Source organism: Chlorocebus sabaeus, chromosome 26 (assembly GCF_047675955.1).
Source record: "Chlorocebus sabaeus isolate Y175 chromosome 26, mChlSab1.0.hap1, whole genome shotgun sequence".
NCBI lineage: Eukaryota > Metazoa > Chordata > Mammalia > Primates > Cercopithecidae > Chlorocebus > Chlorocebus sabaeus.
Window position 1 is genome coordinate 52,025,599 of NC_132929.1, and position 18,472 is coordinate 52,044,070.

General features: G+C 36.7%; 1 protein-coding gene across 7 annotated transcripts in view; it reads right to left on the bottom strand.

Moving 5' to 3' along the window:
- The window catches only part of NRG4 (neuregulin 4), a 121,920-nt gene that overhangs the window by 16,546 nt on the left and 86,902 nt on the right, over positions 1–18,472 (bottom strand). For all 7 annotated transcript variants that reach the window (XM_038010203.2, XM_073012351.1, XM_038010207.2 and 4 more), the window contains 2 exons: positions 10,025–10,171; positions 4,117–4,202 (listed from right to left, as the gene is read on the bottom strand). In XM_038010203.2, the coding sequence (XP_037866131.1) occupies positions 4,117–4,202; positions 10,025–10,171 (233 nt within the window). The remainder of the gene's footprint in view (positions 1–4,116; positions 4,203–10,024; positions 10,172–18,472) is intronic.

An 18,472-nucleotide genomic window follows, 5' to 3' on the forward strand; every position in this document is an offset into this window, starting at 1 on the left:
GAAAGCCCACATCCCTTAGCCATCACTCCCCAACATCCCCCCATTTCCTCCAATCCTAGGCAAACATTAATCTACTGTCTGTCTCTATAGATTTGCTTGTTCTGGGCATTTCATATAAATGTTATCATAAAATATGTGTTCCTTTATGACTGGCTCCTTTACTTCAGCATATTGTTTTCAAAGTCCATCCATGTTGCAGCATATATATTACTACTTCATTTCTATTTCCTGCTGAATAATATTCCATAGTAGGAATATAACACATTTTATTTATCCATTTATCAGCTGATGGACATTTGATTAATTTCTACCTTTTGGCTATTATAAATTATGCTGCTATGTGCTATGAACATTCATGTACATTTTTTTTCCTTTTTTCACCCTCCCCAAAGTTTTTTTTTTTTTTTTAGAGATGGGGTCTTGCTATGTTGCCCAGGCTGGCCTGAAACTCCTGAGCTCAATTGATCCTCCACCTCGGCCTCCCAATAGCTGGGACTACAGAAGTATGCCACCACACTTGGTTTCATTATGGTTTTGATCATCATTTCCTGATGGCTAACGATGATTGTCTTTTCATGGGATTACTAGTCATTTGTACATATTATTTGGAGAACTCTTTTCCAATCCTTTGCTCATTTTTAAAATGAGTTGTTTCTTCATTAAGTTGTAAATGTTGTTTATATATTCAAATACATATATGTATTTCAGATCATATGTATAAATCTCATACTTATGATTAAAAAAATTTTCTCTCAGAAGTAGATTGTCTTTTCACTTTCTTGAGGGTATCCTTGGAAGCATGAAAGTTTTTTGTTTTTAATGTTGATGAATCCAGTTTACGTATTTTTTATTTTGTTGCTTGTACTTTTAGAATCATAACTCAGAATCCATTGCCTAATCCAAAGTCATGAAGATTGACACCTATTCTATTAAGAGTTATATGGTTTTAGTTCTTACATTTAGATCTTTGATCCATTTTGAGTTAATTTTTATATATGATATGAAGTAAGGGTTTAAATCCATTCTTTTGTGAGTGGATATCCAGTTTTTCCAGCACCATTTGTTGAAAAGACTATTATTAACCCCCACTGAATTGTCTTGCACCCTATAAAAAATGCATTTACTATAAATGTAAGAAGGTATGTCTGAACTCTCAATTGTATTCCATTCATCTATACGTCTATCTTTATGCCAGCACTACTTTGCCATGATTACTGCAGCTTCATAGTAAGTTTAGAAATTAGGAAGTGTGAGTCTCCTCTCCTAACTTTGTTCATCTTTTCCAAGATTGATTTGCCTATTTTGCCTTGTGTTTGAAAGATATTTTTGCTGGATATAGAATTATAGGTTTACTTTTTACAATACATTGTAGATGTTGTTCCACTCTTTTAAGGTGTGTTATTTCTGAAAAATGCCTGCTGAAATCCTTAGCTTTATTCTCTGTCTGTAATGTGTCTTTTTCTAGCTGCCTTTAAGACTTTATCACTGGTTCTGAGCAATGAGATTATGATGTGTCTTGGTTTATTACTTTGTCACTCAGGCTGGAATGCGCGGGCACAATCTTGGCTCCCTGCAGCCTTGACCTCCTGGGCTCAAGCAATTCTCCCACCTCCCAAGTAGCTGGGACTACAGATATGCACCATCATGCCCAGCTAATTTTGTTTTTTTTTTTGTGGAGATGAGGTCTCACTATGTTTCCCAGGCTGGTCTCAAACTCTTTGAATCAAGTGATCCTCCTGCCTCAGCCTCCCAAAATGCTGGGATTACAGGTGTGAGCCAGAGTGCCAGGCCTTTGTTGAACTTTTTATATGGGTGAATTGATCATTTTTATTAAATCTGGAAAAATTTTTGACTCTTATTTCTTCAGATATTTTTTCTGTTCCCTCTTCTCTCTTATCTCCTTCAGGGACTCAACATTATGCCACCTGCAGTTGTCGCACAGCTCACTGATGCTCTTTTCATTTAAAAATTTTTCTTTCTGCATTTCTTTTTTTCTTAGTTTCTATTGCTATATCTTCAAGTTCACCAATATTTTTTATTGTGTGTAATCTGCTGTTAATACCATCCAGTTTTTGTTTTGTTTTGTTTTTTATCTCAGACACTAGTTTTCATCTCTGGAAGTTCAGTTTGGGTCCTTTAAAAAATATATATTCTATGTTTCTACTTAACTTTTGAATCTATGTAACACATTTATAATAACTATGCTTACCTGGGATTTCTAACATCTGTTTCAATTTCAATTTCCTTCCTTCCTCCCTCCCTCCCTCTCTCCCTCTCTCTCTCACTTTCTTTCTCTCTTTCTCTCTTTCTTTCTTTCTCTTTTTTGAGACAGAATCTTGCTCTGTCGCCCAGACTGGAGTGCAATGGTACAATCTTGGCTCACTTCAACCTCCACTTCCTTGGTTCAAGCGATTCTCCTGCCTCAGCCTCCCGAGTAGCTGGGATTATAGGTGCCCATCACTGCCTCTTTTTTTTTGTATTTTAGTAGAGATGGGGTTTCACCATGTTGGCCAGGCTGGTCTCGAACTCCTGACCTCAAGTGATCCACCTGCCTCGGCCTCCCAAAGTGCTGGGATTACAGGTATGAGCCACCATGCCCAGCTTTCAGTTTCTTAATATTTCTCATTTTGAGCACATTTGCTGCTTCTTTGGAGGTTGGTAATTTTATTGGATGTGAAACATTATTCATTTCACCTGTTGGGTACTAGCTGTTTTCAGCATTGTTGAGCTTTGATCTAGGATATAGTTATTTGGAAACAATTTGATTCTCTCAGCTCAGGCTTTTACAATTTATTAGGCAGGACTGGAGCAGTGCTTAATCTAGGGCTAGTTATTCCCCACTATCAGGGAAACACCTTTCTGTGTACTCTACCCAGTGCCACGTGAATAATGAGACTTTCAGTCTCAGTGGGAACAGACACTTTTCCTGGCCCTGTGTGAATACTGGGTACCTCTAATCCTTCAGGTGATTTTTTCTACAACCTCAAGTATTTTCCTTCCACACATGCCCTGATTAGTACTCAGTTGAATACGTGAAGATCTCTGGAGTTCTCTCTTCATACAGCTCTCTTTTTTCTAGGACTCTCCTCAGCACAATATAGTCACCTTGATCTTTTTGGACTCTTAGCTCCATCATCTCAACTCGGAGTCTGCCAAACTCAGCCTGGGGTCCCCAACCTTGCACAAAAGCCTGGAAATTCTCTCCAGGCAGTAATCTAAGGCAATCATTGGCTCACCTAGTCTATTTCCCATCTCTCAGGGTTCATGGTTCCTTTGATGACTGATAGCAATGTCTTCATAATTTTTTTTTTTTTTTTTTTTTTGAGACGGAGTCTCACTCTGTTGCCCAGGCTGGAGTGCAGTGGCGTGATCTCGGCTCACTACGAGCTCCGCCTCCCAGGTTCACACCATTCTCCTGCCTCAGCCTCCTGAGTAGCTGGGACTACAGGTGCCCACCACCACGACGCCCGGCTAATTTTTTTGTATTTTTAGTAGAGATGGGGTTTCACCATGTTGGCCAGGATGGTCTCGATCTCCTGACCTCCTGATCCACCCACCTCGGCCTCCCAAAGTGCTGGGATTACAGGCATGAGCCACCGCGCCCAGCTGTCTTCATAAATTTTAATGCTTCATATATTTTGTCCATTTTTTGTTGTTTTAAGTAGAAGGAAATAAATCCAGTGTCTGTTACTCCATCTTGGCCAGAAGTCTCAAGACAATTTTAAAACATCAATTTGTCTACAAGTTACCCAAAGATTTGCTGATCTTTACAGGCAAAACTCTTCTTCCTCCCCATATGCTAGCTCATTTCAAAATATTTCTGAGAAACCGGTCCCTTATATCTGTGTAGCACATTAGAGCTAACACCAGAATTTAATATATTGAGATAACATTGTTTTCTTTGGGAAAAAAATGTGATTTGTGTCATACTGATAATAAATTCATTTTTATGTGAAAAAGGGTACCTGGCCAAAAAAAAAAAAAAAAAAAAAAACCCATAGAAAAATTTAGGCTCAAGCTTTTTTTTCTGGATAGATCTAAATACAAATCCCTATATCTAACAACAACAGTCTCATCTAGGGTTTTAAAATAAGCATTTGTTTTGAGTTTACTCACTGTGGTGGGCACTGGTACTGCTCGTCTCTACCAGGTTGATATCATACTGGACTGAACTGGCTCTCTGAAAGTGGCCCTTCCTGACACTAGAGAGGAGAGAAACATAAAAATGGAAAATGAGTAATAGGAAAAGCATGTCAGAAAACCTAGAAAGAAGGTTGTTTTTTTTAATTTCCCTTCTTCCCCCTTTTTACAACACATCATGGCATTCAAATGAAAGTATAAACTTGACTATTTGATGGTTCATTTTCTTTCCACAACTACCTGAAATTGTCAGTGGTGCTTTAAAACTGTTCCCACTATTTAACACATCCATTAGTGCATGTAGGTCATCATTCAGATGCTGATGATGCCGCCTGGTCTTTTTCCTTTAAGACAACAGCAAAGCTGCTGTATCTTAGTGCAATTTTTGTGCCCTTTTTAAAGAGGTTAGCTTTCATTATCAGTTGGGACCCTTATGTGACATGGAGTAGCTTTAGTCAATTATTCTAGTAATGGCATTTTAAAAAGTAATTTTGAACATTTTTGAGGTAACAGTACATCAGGTCTTTCAGTCATTTGATCAATTAATATAGGTTGTAATTTATGTAATCATGATAGATTTTGGAATGTACAGTTGATTTCATTTTTTTCGATATGTCTATATGCAGTTTTAGCTTACATTAATGAAAATGAATTCAAAACCGCTTTTACCATTGCAAAATGATGTGTATTTTCTAAAAGCAAACTTGCTCCTATTCCTGAGACACTATTGATTCTAGCCCAGATTTTAGCATTAGTGGGGTATCATTTTGGACCTCATTCAATGATGGCACTAATTAGTTACTAAAGTTCAAAAGGCCCTCAGTTTAAAGCAATTTCAACCACTAATGGACCAAAAACTATTACAGAAAACAATTTCATTCTTGAAAGCGCATTTCCAAGTTCACATGGTCACTACAGAACAGCCTAGATCTTATGTAATGCTTTCTATTTATCCTGTTTTGTAGCTTTCTTTTTTTAAATTTATTTTTAACTAACTGGTTATTTTTAATTCCATTTTTGTCCTTCTGCTAATTTGGAAATTATACACTTTGATTTTCTATTATGTGTTACCCTAGACATTTTAATATTCATCTTAAAATATCAAGATCAAAATTAACTTATATATTTATCCTCCCCCCCATACAAAGACCTTAGTACACTTCAATTACAATACTTTCAACTTATTTGCTATCATGTGTTTTAATTCCTTTTAAAAAAATACATAGGATAATATTATTGTTATAATTTATACAATATTTGTTTTGATATTCACATATTAATAGCTTTCTCTGTTCTTTCTTGCGTTTCACACATGCCATATAGGATCAACTTCCTTTTCCCTGACATATATCCTTCAGGCAGAAGGTTTACTGAGGGATAACTCTCTCAAAGTTTGATTAAAAGTTATCTTCATCTTACCCTCATTCCCTGAGAGATGTTTTCACTGCCACAGAAATTTGGGGTTAACTGCTTTCTCTCAGCATATTGAAAATATCACTGCTCTGTCTTCTAGTTTTGCTTCTTTCCAACTGAGAAGTCAGCTGTTGGTTTAATTGTTGCATCTTTGATGATAATCTGCCATTCTTTTCTGCTTTTGTGATGTCACCTTTAGAACTGGTGTTCTACAATTCCACTATATTGCACCCATATGTAAATTTATTTTTATTTATCCTGTTTTAGATTTGTTGGGCTTCTAACATCTGTGGGTAACTTTCATCAGTTCTGAAAAGGTCTCTGCCATTACTTTTTCAAACACTGCCTCTGCCCCAGTCTCTCTTTTCTTCTGGAATTCCAATTAAACATAAGGTAGGCACACACTCTGGTCACCACGCTTCTTGACTTCTCTTCAATATTTTCCATTTCTTTTTCTCTTAGGATTACCCTCTGGGTAATTTTTTCCTATCTATTTTCCAATTCATTAATACTTTTATTGTGTTTAATCTGCTGTTTAAAGACATATACTAAATTTTAAAAATTTATTGAACTAAGATATGTACTGAATTTTTAAAAATTATATTTCATTCATTGGAGATCTGTTTTTATCTTTGCCAAATTTGCTTATTTCTAAGCCCTCACTTATTTTATTTTATTTTCCTTTTTTATTTTTTTTGAGACGGAGTCTTGCTCTCTCGCCCAGACTGGAGTGCAGTTCACTGCAAGCTCCGCCTCCTGGGTTCACGCCATTCTACTGCCTCAGCCTCCGGAGCAGCTGGGACTACAGGCGCCCGCCACCACACTCGGCTAATTTTTTTGTTTTAGTAGAGACGGTGTTTTACCGTGTTAGCCAGGATGGTCTCAATTTCCTGACCTCGCGATCCACCCACCTCGGCTTCCTAAAGTGCTGGGATTACAGACGTGAGCCACCGTGCTCGGCCACCTCTCACTTATTTTTTGATACATATTAAACATACTTATTTTATAGCATGTGTCTGATTCTTCCAATAAATACAGATTTCTGAATATCTTACCCTACTACCTATTGTTTCTGCTAGTTTTAATAAATTGTGCCTCTTTTATTCTACTTTTGGTAATCTTTTCATACTGTGAGACGCTTTTTAAGGTAAAGGATAAAAGTAGGCTCTTCAAGAATTGATTTGTATTTGTTTCTGCCAACCATCTGATGACATTACCAGCCTAGACTATTTTATATTCTTAGCTTTTTACCCCCAGACATTCAGTTAGTGTGAATTCAGGATGGAGACCCACATCATGTTTGTGATTGGAGGTTTCTTTTCTCTTGTATTCAACACCACCTCTTGTTCTTATATATATAGTCTTTTGCTTCTATTATACCTATACTTTCACTCAAAAGGTATTATTTAGCCTGCTACAGGGTACTTCAGACTAGAAATATTTCTAAGTTCTGGCTCAAGTCTGCAGAGCAGCTATGGCTTAGAAGGTCTCCTTTCTGAAACTTTGCTGCTCTGGGGCATTGAACACCTATGGGGTACAATATACTATGCCCTTCACAAACTCAATGGGCTGGCAAAGGAATTTCATTTTGGGGCAACTACAACAATATTAAAGTTCCATTAATTAATTTATTTATTTATTTTGTTAAGAGACAGGATCTTGCTCTCACACCCAGGCAGGAGTGCAGTAGTGCAATCATGGCTTACTGCAGCCTCTCATTCCTGGGCTCAAGTGATCTTCCCATCTCAGCCTCCCAAGCAGCTAGGACTACATGCATGTGTTACCACACCTGGATAATTAAAAAAAAATTTGTTTTGTACACACGGGGTCTCACTATGTTGTCCAGGCTGGTGTTAAACTCCTGGTCTCAAGTAGTCCTCCCACCTTGGCAGTATTACAGGCATGAGCCACAGCACCTGGCCCAAATCCTATGGATTTAATATCACACAAATCACTCTTCACAATTCCCAGTGGAATAGTAGATATTCTTATAAATCTTTTGGTCACTATGTTAGATATGTATTTCTGTCTCTTAACCTTATGGTCATATGGTTGAATTGCATTTCCTGACACTTGGATATATTATACGTCTCTTATTTTACCTATATGTAAATAATATAAATATATAAACATACAAATAAATATTATCTATTTAATCTATCCATATAAAATAAGAGACAGGGGTCTTGTTCTCTTTTCCAGGTTGGAGTGCAATGGCATAATCACAGCTCACTGCATCTCAAACTCCTGGGCTTGGGGGATCCTCCTGCTTCCATTTCCTGAGTAGCTGGGAATACAGATGTGTACCACCATGCCCTGCTAATATTTTTTATTTTTCATTTTGTAGAGACAGGGTCTTGCAATATTGCCCAGGCTGGTCTCAAACTCCTGGGCTCAAGCAATCCTCTCATTTGGGAATACAGGCATGAGCTACTATGTCCAGCCACCTCTTATAATTGAGGAGGACCATGAAACTCCTTCTGGCTAGTGAGTTATGTCAGTAGTGATGTGTGTCACTTCTGGGACAGATCATTTCAATTTAAGTGTGAGAACTTCCAGAGCTTTCTTTTCCCTCTGTTATGACAACCAGCAGCACTCAAGATGGTGTTTGCTCCAACAGTTTGAGTCCTTAAGTGACTACCATTAGCAAAGCCCTGCTTGCCAATCCATACTAATTACCTATAATAAGTGAGAAATAATCTTCTGTTTATTAAGCCACTAAACTATTAGGGTTGGTAGTTACTGCATCCAAACCTAGACTATCCTGACATATTGATAATGAATTAAACAGAATTCATTATCCAATCAATAACAGATGGAAACTATATCTCCAAACTGGCACCAGAGTGATTAATGAGGGAAGTAGGTATTGGTCTTCCCCTTACCATATTTAACTGACAAAATGTTTAGAGGGATAGAATAGATCATTATTCAGCTTTCCAAACATAGACACATTTAAAGTCAAGCATAAACCTAATTCCAAAGATGGGTGTTCTGGTTATCTACTTATGCATAACATACCACCCCAAACTTGGGGGATAAAAAAACTTTGTCTCATGATTCTGTGAGTTGACAGCTGGGCATCTTTTGCTTGGGCTCTCTGTGTAGTTGCAGTAAACTGGCAGCTAAGTCAGGAGTCAATTAAGGGTTCGAATGAGCTGAATGTCTGGGATAGCTCATTAAAATGGTAGGCAGTTGAGGCTGACTGTTGGCTGGAAGTTCAGCTGGGGCTGATTCTTCCTACTGTTTAGGCTTCTTACAACATGGCGGCTGATTCTATGAGGCAGCATCCCAAGTATTCTATGATCAAGGCAGTCATAGTGCCTGCCTAGATTCAAGGAATCTATAGCAATAGACTCTACCTCTTGAAGGATGAGTGGCAAAGTCACACTACAGAATAGTATGTGGGAATGAGAGATATCCTATGGCCATCCCTCAGAAATGCAATCTGATACAATGGGCTTATATTTAAACTTTTGTATCTGAAGTAGTCAGATGCTAAAATTATGAGAAATAAAATCTACCAGATTGCTTAAATGATATGTTTTGGAATAAATTATTTAATACCACATATTTTTAAAAAGCTGATTTCCTCCAATTTTTAATTATTCCTTGATGTAAAGTAGTTAAGAAATCAGGATCTAACAAGATACTATGTTACCTACGTGTTACCTTTCTTAGCATACAAACTTCTCAAGCTCACTTGTCTCTCTTTTATGATTACCTTCAGCTCCATTTTCACGAGTATCTATGATAGAATTCAGTATGAGTTTAATAAAATTAATGATGACAGTTATGCCAGATAACTCCTGGACTTACTAAATTCTATGTTTACTTACTTTTACAAAATTTCAAAAACAATTGAAAATCAAAACAAATGAATGAAAGTAATCTTCAGTGCATATAATTGCTTCATGCAAGTAGTTTTTTCTTTTGTCTCTCTTGTAAATTACCAGTTTCCCCAAATTAATTGCCTTTTTGTCTGTCTCTCCAAATTGATTTAAATATCTCTGAAGTTAGGAAACATGTCTATTTTGTTCACTATTGTATTCTTTATGCCTAGCACATAGTGGGCACTAAGTAGCTGACCCTGCATATTAACCATATGTCTTAAGCTTACATGTACAGTATTGCATATGTTGTTCCTTTTCTTTCACATACAAAATTTACTTTAAATACACCTAACCCAAATATTCAGGTACTTCTGGCATATTTGCTATAGTGAGTATGGGTCTACCTTAATAGTTTAGATAAGTCAAGGTAAATATTGACACAGTAACAAGGAATAAATTGAGACTGCTTATTAAGATCCTTTCAAAAATGACATTAATAACAAAAACTGTATTAAAGAGATAACTAAACATAATGCAGTATCTGGAAAAATATCGAGAACTAAGGGCATATTAATTATTTAGTGGAATAACTACTTTATGCATTAGTTTTCTCAAAAGCATGTTTCTATTTTGCTTACCTGCAAAGGAAGTAGAAGGCTCCAATGATAAGTGTTATTAGGACCGCCAATGCCATGAAAGCTTCAAACAGGTTATTTTTAGTTTGGATGCTGGAGCTTGGGAGAAAAACCTCTTCACAACGAGCTCCTGTATAGTTTTCAATACACCTACAGAATACAATTTTAGATAAAGAATTGTATTCTGTGTTTCATTAGCTAGTTTGGAAGAAAAACGGTTTCCAGATGACGTGAAGAAAAAAGGAGACTAATTTTCAGATTGTGAACATGGAATAGACAGGTTTTCCTATAATGCTCACAGATCTACAGTTACAACAAAACAAATGCAAATTTGTTATAATAAAACAAATTTTTACTATCTTCTTTTTCCAGTTTTCCAATTGCTTAGGAACTCCAGAGAATTACAGAGTATGCAGTGTTTTTATCTTCTAGATTTTCAATCATATAAATGTCCATACTTTATCTTGTTGTATCTGGTATAATGATCTAAATGCATTTTTCCTTAAAACTGCTAACTGATTATTCCAACCCCATTTATTAAATAATCAATCCGTGACCCACTGTTTAACAGTGCCTCCTTTAACATATGTCAGATTTATATAAATAACAGCATTTATTTCTATTCTTCAATGATCTACACCATCTAATCTGAGGCCTTTGCCACACTGTTTCAATACTATTACTTTATAATATATTTGAATATCTGGTAGTTCTACTCCTTATTACTTTTTTTTATAGAATTTTAAAAATATTCTCCACTGCCTACCAAATATTTTATAGCCAATTACCTGTAGCTCTCTAAAACTATATAACAAAGAACCATAATATTTGGTATTACCAATCATTCCTTTTTCCTTGTTAATATGTTCAAAGGATTATAAAACAGAGATTGATATAAATTAACAAGAATGACACTGTTTGGCACCAGATCAATTTCAACATAGTAGCATTTAAAATAAAAAACACTTTAATATTAACGAATATTTATAAAGCAACCCAAAAAGTTATGAAGTCAAGTTGGACAACACTATACTCAGCAATAATTCTGTGTAAAAAAGTGTATGTGTGTATAAAACCAGTTTGTTTTAACCAGATTTTGTCAAGAATAGAAAGGTTGATTCTACTAAATTAATTCTCTTCCTTATTCCTTTCCAGTTTAGGTAGGTATTTAGAAATTTTATCTCTGTTTCTTCCACCTTAGACTAATAAGGATACAGGCCTAGAAAATCAACATGTGAATTAACTACTAGCTTTGACAACTAATGTGATAGTCTAATAAAGCAGTATATGAATAAATAAGAGAAAAGAATACCAAGATATAGCACAAAGGATCAATTTGAGTTAGATGAGCATATTAAAGATGTTTCATGAACTTCAAGTCCTACTCAATGTGAGGCAGTGATGTGATTGGTGATAGCTTCCAGGGGAGGTATCAGTTAAGCAAAGCAGCAGTCTAGATTCTCTTAAACTACCATAAAGATAAGATTAAGGGGACATAGGGAAAGTAAGGATAGCATATCAGTGGCAAACTTAAATGAAAGTAAAAATATTTTGGAGGGCCAGGCACAGTGACTCACACCTCTACTCCCAGCACTTTGGGAAGCTGAGGAAAGAGGATCGCTTGGGGCCAGGAGTTCAAGATCCATCTGGGCAATACAGCGAGATCCTGTCTTTACAAAAAGTTAAAAAATTAGGCCGGGCATGGTGGCTCACACTTGTAATCCCAGCACTTTGGGAGGCCAAGGTGAGCAGATCACAATGACAAGATTGAAACTATCCTGGCACATGGTGAAACCCCATCTTTACTAAAAATACAAAGATTATCTGGGTATGAAGGTGCACGCCTGTAGTCACAGCTACTCGGGAGGCTGAGGCAGGAGAATTGCTTGAACCTGGGAGGCAGAGGTTGCAGTGAACCGAGATCGTGCCACTGCACATCCAGCCTGGTGACAGAGCAAGACTCCATCTCAAAAAAAATAAAAAAAATTAGCCAAGCATGGTGGTACCCGTAGTCCCAGCTACTCTGCAGGCTGAGGTGGGAAGATTGCTTAAGCCTAGGAGTTTGAGGTTGCAGTGAGCTATGATCATGCCACTGCAGTCCAGCCTAGGTGACAGAGCAAGACCCTGTCTCATAAAATATATATATATACTTTAAAAATTATATAAATATATATTTAAATATATTATATATAAATATATATTTAAATATTAAGTAAATATTTAAATATATTATACATAAATATATATTTAATATTTAATTTAAATATTAAATAAATGTTTAAATATATTACATATAAATATATTTAATATTTAATTTAAATATACATTTAAATATATTTATATATAAATATATATAAATAATATACATAGTGGAAATTACAATTTATAAATTTTAAATATAAATTACCAATTTTTCCATAGTTTAAGTCAGTTAAGCTGAGGAGAAAAAAGATTAGATGAAAATAATTTGTTTCTTTCTCTTCCAGCTCCAATTCCTGCTTCCCAAAAGGGAAATGGAACACACACACACACACACACACACACACACACACACACACACATGCACCAGTAGAAAGTCCACATAGAGACCACCATCACAATCTATCCATGTGCCATTACAAAATAAACACAGAAGGAAAGGGGCAGCATTCCACACAGTAAAAGAAACTGGGTGCTAAACGGTTTTCAAAAGTATCTTGAAAATAACAAAAATAAAATAAAACCCTTCTATAATTCCTCTATTTTTTAAAATAAAATTAAGTAGGCAACAATTATTTGTCACTGCTAAATGTTTTTTAAGGAAAAAATTTAGCCATGAGAGCAATTCCTGTCATGCTTTTAAAATAACTCTCAAGTTTTTAAATAATGTTAAAGATGGGGTTCAGTTTCCATTCTCGAAAAAATAACCAGAACCATAGATAAGTAATCCTGAAATGAGATAGTATAATTATTTTTGATAAGGAAGATCTCTTTTAAAAGCTATAAACTCATTACTCATTACTTCAGGCTGTTCAAGTAAGATTGAAATTCAGGCCGGATACAGTGGCTCATGCCTATAATCCCAGCACTTTGGGAGGCTGAGGCAGGAGGATGGCTTGAGCCCAGGAGTTTGAGACCAGCCTGGGCAACATGGTAGAGACCCCATCTCTACAAAAAGTAACAAAAATTAGCTGGCTGGTGGCGCACGCCTGTAGTCCCAGCTACTCAAGAGGCTGAGGTGGGAGAATCACTTGAGGTGAAGGCTGTAGTGAGCCATGATTGCACCACAGCACTCCAGCTGGAACAACAGAGTGAGATGCTATTTCAAATAAAAATAAAAGAAAGAAAGAAAAAAGAGGCCGGGCGCAGTGCCTCATGCCTGTAATCCCAGCACTTTGGGAGGCCAAGGCGGGCGGATCATGAGGTCAGGAGATCAAGACCATCCCAGCTAACACGGTGAAACCCCGTCTTTACTAAAAATACAAAAAATTAGCCAGGCATGGTGGCAGGTACCTGTAGTCCCAGCTACTTGCAGGCTGAGGCCAGGAGAATGGCGTGAACCTGGGAGGCAGAGCTTGCAGTGAGCCGAGATTGCGCCACTGCACTCCAGCCTGGGCGACAGGGCGAGACTCTATCTCAAAAAAAAAAAAAAAAGTAATTCAAAGAAGAAAAGATAAGCCAGCTTATATGACTAACCATAAATGTTTTAACTGGACAATAAATACTTTGAGTTGGAAGGAGTCAAGAGAGTGGTGTAAATACAAGTTTGTAATCAGATCAGGGTTTATGCAAATAGAAAAAGGCATACAAAGTAAACCAAGCAACACTAGGTTGTTCTATTGTCTTACAGCTGGGATAAAGCAATCACGTGCTCTTGTGGGAAAGTAGAAACCTGATGGTAATTTTAAGCAAATCAAAGGATAAACAATCTTATCACTGTTAGGTCAAACCAGAACCTAGGGAAAGGCAAAGACAAATTCAAATATTACATTACTATCCAGGAACTGGATTGGCTAATCTAAAAATGAATTTTAAAATTTCAGATATTTACCAAACAAAAAAGTAAATACTGCCTACCAATGACTGTGTACAAGGATTTTACTTTTAAAGCTCTAGCTCATTTATGAAAATGTTATGACTTCAGTGATGACACAATTATCAAATTTGAGGCAAACAGAATTAATCGACTCCTTCAAAAGTAAATATGGGTTAAGTGGATATAGACAACTGGTAGTACTAGCACAGCATTTACACAAAACACAAAGAGGTCATGTTGCACCAGCATTTACCCAGAACTACGTAGCTCTCAGTCTTTATGTAAGTAACTCTCTTGCTAAATTACTTCTGGACCTTACTTCTGCACAGACTGCCAAGTAGCAAACAGTTGTGCCATCTAATGAGGTGAATACTAAGCAATAAGGGATCACCCATGTTTTCCTGGAATTGAAGATGGATGCTGGAATAGGTACAAATACTCCAGTAAGTGAGAAATTCCAGAATTCTGAATCCAAGTTACACAAATTGGTTTTCTGGCTGAAGACCACCAATTATCTGCTCCCAAACACAGAAGCTACGTTGAGTACACTGACATGAAATACATTCATTCGATTCTATGGCACTGAAGGAAGCTGTTACAACATAGGAGGCCTTTCACATGAGTAAAATAACTCAGTTTTTAGTCACGTAAACAAACAGCACCATTTAGCTCCAAGAAAGATTATTGGACTGTGAAATGGAAAAAACTGGTGTCTTCACCCTATTTCTATGCTTGTTGGCTATATGATCTTGGGCAAGTCACTTAAGACTCTGTAAAATCAAAATAACATCACGTGCTTTAACTATTTCCTAAGGCTAGTGTCAGAATCAAGCAAGAATGTCTGAAAGTGCTTTGAACACTGAAACACACTATACAAGTGTGTTTACGAGGAATAAAATACCTAAGAAAAATTATAACTAGAAAAGCTTAAGAGCATGGTGATCAATAAATGTGCTATCATTTCTCAGAAAAAAAAAAACCCATGTTTACAATATTATAAAAGACTTCGCTAACCAAAGGGAGATGCAATGTCAGTGCCACTTGGGCTGGTCTGTCCTGGAAAGAGAAAGTCTAATATTGGCATATGTCAAATTTGGCTTCCACTTGACACTCTGTGTCAAAGTTCAATTTGCAACTTATGAAAAATGGAAAAAATAAATAAAAAATAAAACTATTAGACGTGTTCAATAAAACAACATGGGCTTGGATCCCTTTAATAAGTCAGCCAGGCGCGGTGGCTCACGCCAGTAATTCCAGCAACATGGGAGGCCAAGGTGGGCAGATCACAAGGTCAGGAGTTCAAGACCAGCCTGGCCAAGATGGTGAAACTCCATCTCTACTAAAAATACAAAAATTTGCCAGGTGTGGTGGCAGGCGCCTGTAATCCCAGCTACTCAGGAGGCTGAGGCAGGGAATTGCTTGAATCCGCGAGGTGGAAGTTGCAGTGAGCTGAGATCACGCCACTGCACTCCAGCCTGGAGACAAAGCGAGATTCCATCTCAAAAAAAAAAAAAATCCACAGCCATATAACAACACACAAATGTAGCCAAAATCCTCTGAAACCCCTACCAGATTTTTATAGGCCAAGAAACAGTGAGAGAAGACGACTAGCTTCTGACCTTTGCATCTTTTATTAGCTAGTGCTATAAATGTAACTTTATTAAAGCCTTTATTAGATTCTTAGTATGTAGAGATATTTAGCTAACATTCAATCTCACAAAATTTTTGTTGTTTAACATCACATTTATATGACATTAGCACCATTAAAAACTGATAATTATTAGTACGTCAAATGTATTAGTAAATTTAAGTCCAGTTATGAAACAAAATCTTAGATTTTTTTTTTTTTTTTTGAGATGGAGTCTCGCTTTTGTCGCTCAGGCTGGAGTGAAATGGTGTGATCTCAGCTCACAGCAACCTCTGCCTTCTGAGTTCAAGAGATTCTCCTGCTTCAGCTTCCTGAGTAGCTGGGACCACAGGTGTGCATCACCACACCCAACTAATTTTTGTATTTTTAGTACAGACAGGATTTCACCATGTTTCCAGGCTGGCCTCAAACTCCTGACCTCAAGTGATTCACCTGCCTTGGCCTCCCAAAGTGCTGGGACTAGAGGTGTGAGCCATCATGCCCGGCCGCAAAGTCTGATTCTTTTAAGATTGACTGTTACCCAGATAACTTATATGCTGAAATGAACTACATATTGTATCTAATGAACTACATATTGTATCTAAATGTACTACATGTTGCGTATAAATAAGTTTTCATAGAGAATAATCCATATTTGTCACTAGGAAGGATATTGTTTATAATTTCATTGTGAAGGACTATATTTTCTTAGCTTAAGTAAGTCACTGAAAATTGGAAACATTTTATTTACTAAAACTAGCTAAGGCACAGTGAATGAAGAAGCATGTTGAACAAATGGTGAGAGTAAGCAACAGTAGTGTAAACACCTGACCCTCATTACTGAGTGTGTGCATTCGCTAGTCTTCTCCAATGGAGACTTTTTGGGGAAAACACCCATAGAATGCTGGTTGAGTCATGAAAGTACTGAGACAAAACTTTATAATTCGTTGATCTGCTTAATGTTGTCTTTTTTCTCCATATTAACAAAATACATGATTCAAGTCTTTACTTTCCTTACTTTGCTGGCCTCAGAAAATGATCAGAGAGGAAATATAAAACTGATCTAAAAAATAAAGTCTAAGGCTGGGTGCAGTGGCTCACACCTGTAATCCCAGCACTTTGGGAGGCTGAGGTGGGCGGATCACATAAGGTCAGGAGTTCGAGACCATCCTGGCCAACATGGTGAAACCCCGTCTCTACTAAAAATACAAAAATTAGCTGGACATGGTGGTGGGTGCCTGTAATTCCAGCTACTCAGGAGGCTGAGGCAGGAGAATCATTTGAACCCAGGAGGCGGAAGTTGCAGTGAGCCAAGATTGTGCCACTGCACTCCAGCCTTGGCAACAGAGCAAGACTCCATCTCAGAAAAAAAAAGTCTAGTGCTGGGTACACTGGCGTGCAGCTGAATGTGTAATCTCAGTTACATGGGAGGCTGAGGTGGGTAGTTGGCTTGAGGCCAGGAGTTTGAGACCAGCCTGGGCAACATAGCAAGATCCCTATCTCAAAACAAACAAAAATAAGTAAATAAAAAGTCTATTATATTAAAAAATCAGAAGAAAAAGTAAAACTACAAACAAAAAGTACATATATGTTTTTCTTTATCATTTTATGATACATATAGACTTGTGTATACAAAGTATCTATACATAGAAATTGCTATGTGTCAATTTTTCCTTTCTTTTAAGTAACAATTTCAATAAATATAAAATTATGTTTAAATATTATAAATAATATGTTAATGGGCCTTTCCATTGTAGAAGTGTTTCACTGTTCATGTTTTGGTAAAACTTTAAGGGTTCAGGACCATAAACCAGGAACAGCTGGAAAGACTTACACTCTTAAATCACCAGACACTCAATTAAACCACAGTTCTCAACGGACAGTATTCATGCTGGCATCTTACCTTCCCAGGCTTCAGGTCTCAACAACCTTCTAATGCAGGGAAAATCTCATGCCCCAACTTGGAATAAGACAAAGAGAAGCCAGCATCAGTTCACTTCCTGACAAAAGAAGTTAAGTATTAGAGCTGGGCAAAAGTCACAGTTGTTACTCTGCACGGTATTCCTATGTAGAAAATGAACTCTTACTGATGACATAATGGAGTATTTGCCAGCTGCCTTCCAAAGAAAATAATGGATGATAAAGACAGTAATCAAAAGGATAACCAAAATTTGGAAGCAAATGCATAATTTGGTATAACTTCATTGTATAAGAAGGAAATGAAAAAACTTTAGAGTATACATTGCCTTTCATTAGCCTTCAGCTTCTTTGAACAGCAATGAGCTAACCTGAGTTAGTTCTGAAAGGTAGTTTCTACTCTTGGATATGTGACACAAATCAGTAAGACAAACTCAGGTAAAGAAAAGTAGACCTCAGAGAGAAGGTATGTTCCCATAGTTTCATCACCATATCCTGCCATGTGTGCTTATTGTAAGCACAGTGATCTGGCAAAATGTGAGGGTTAAATAAAATTTATACTCTTTTTAAGTTTCATTCTAAGCATGGTGAGGTCAAGAAAGATGTATCAGTTGTTACTGCCAAGAACACTAATGAAGAATCTTTATCAGTAGTAAGGTTACTAAAATAAAAAGTGTTAACAAAATGCATAGCTAAACAGAGGAGTTGTTTCATGCATTTTAAACTGTTCTTTTATTATAAGCTTCAAGGCTGCTATTTCCATGCTTAAGGTGTTTCTAAAGATCAATCTAATTCTTGATGTTTAAAAGCATATGGTATGGTGCCAAAAGTCAAAGTAAAGAGGACTTTGTTCTAATTAATATTGCAGAGACATTCTGAACTTTGTTCTTTG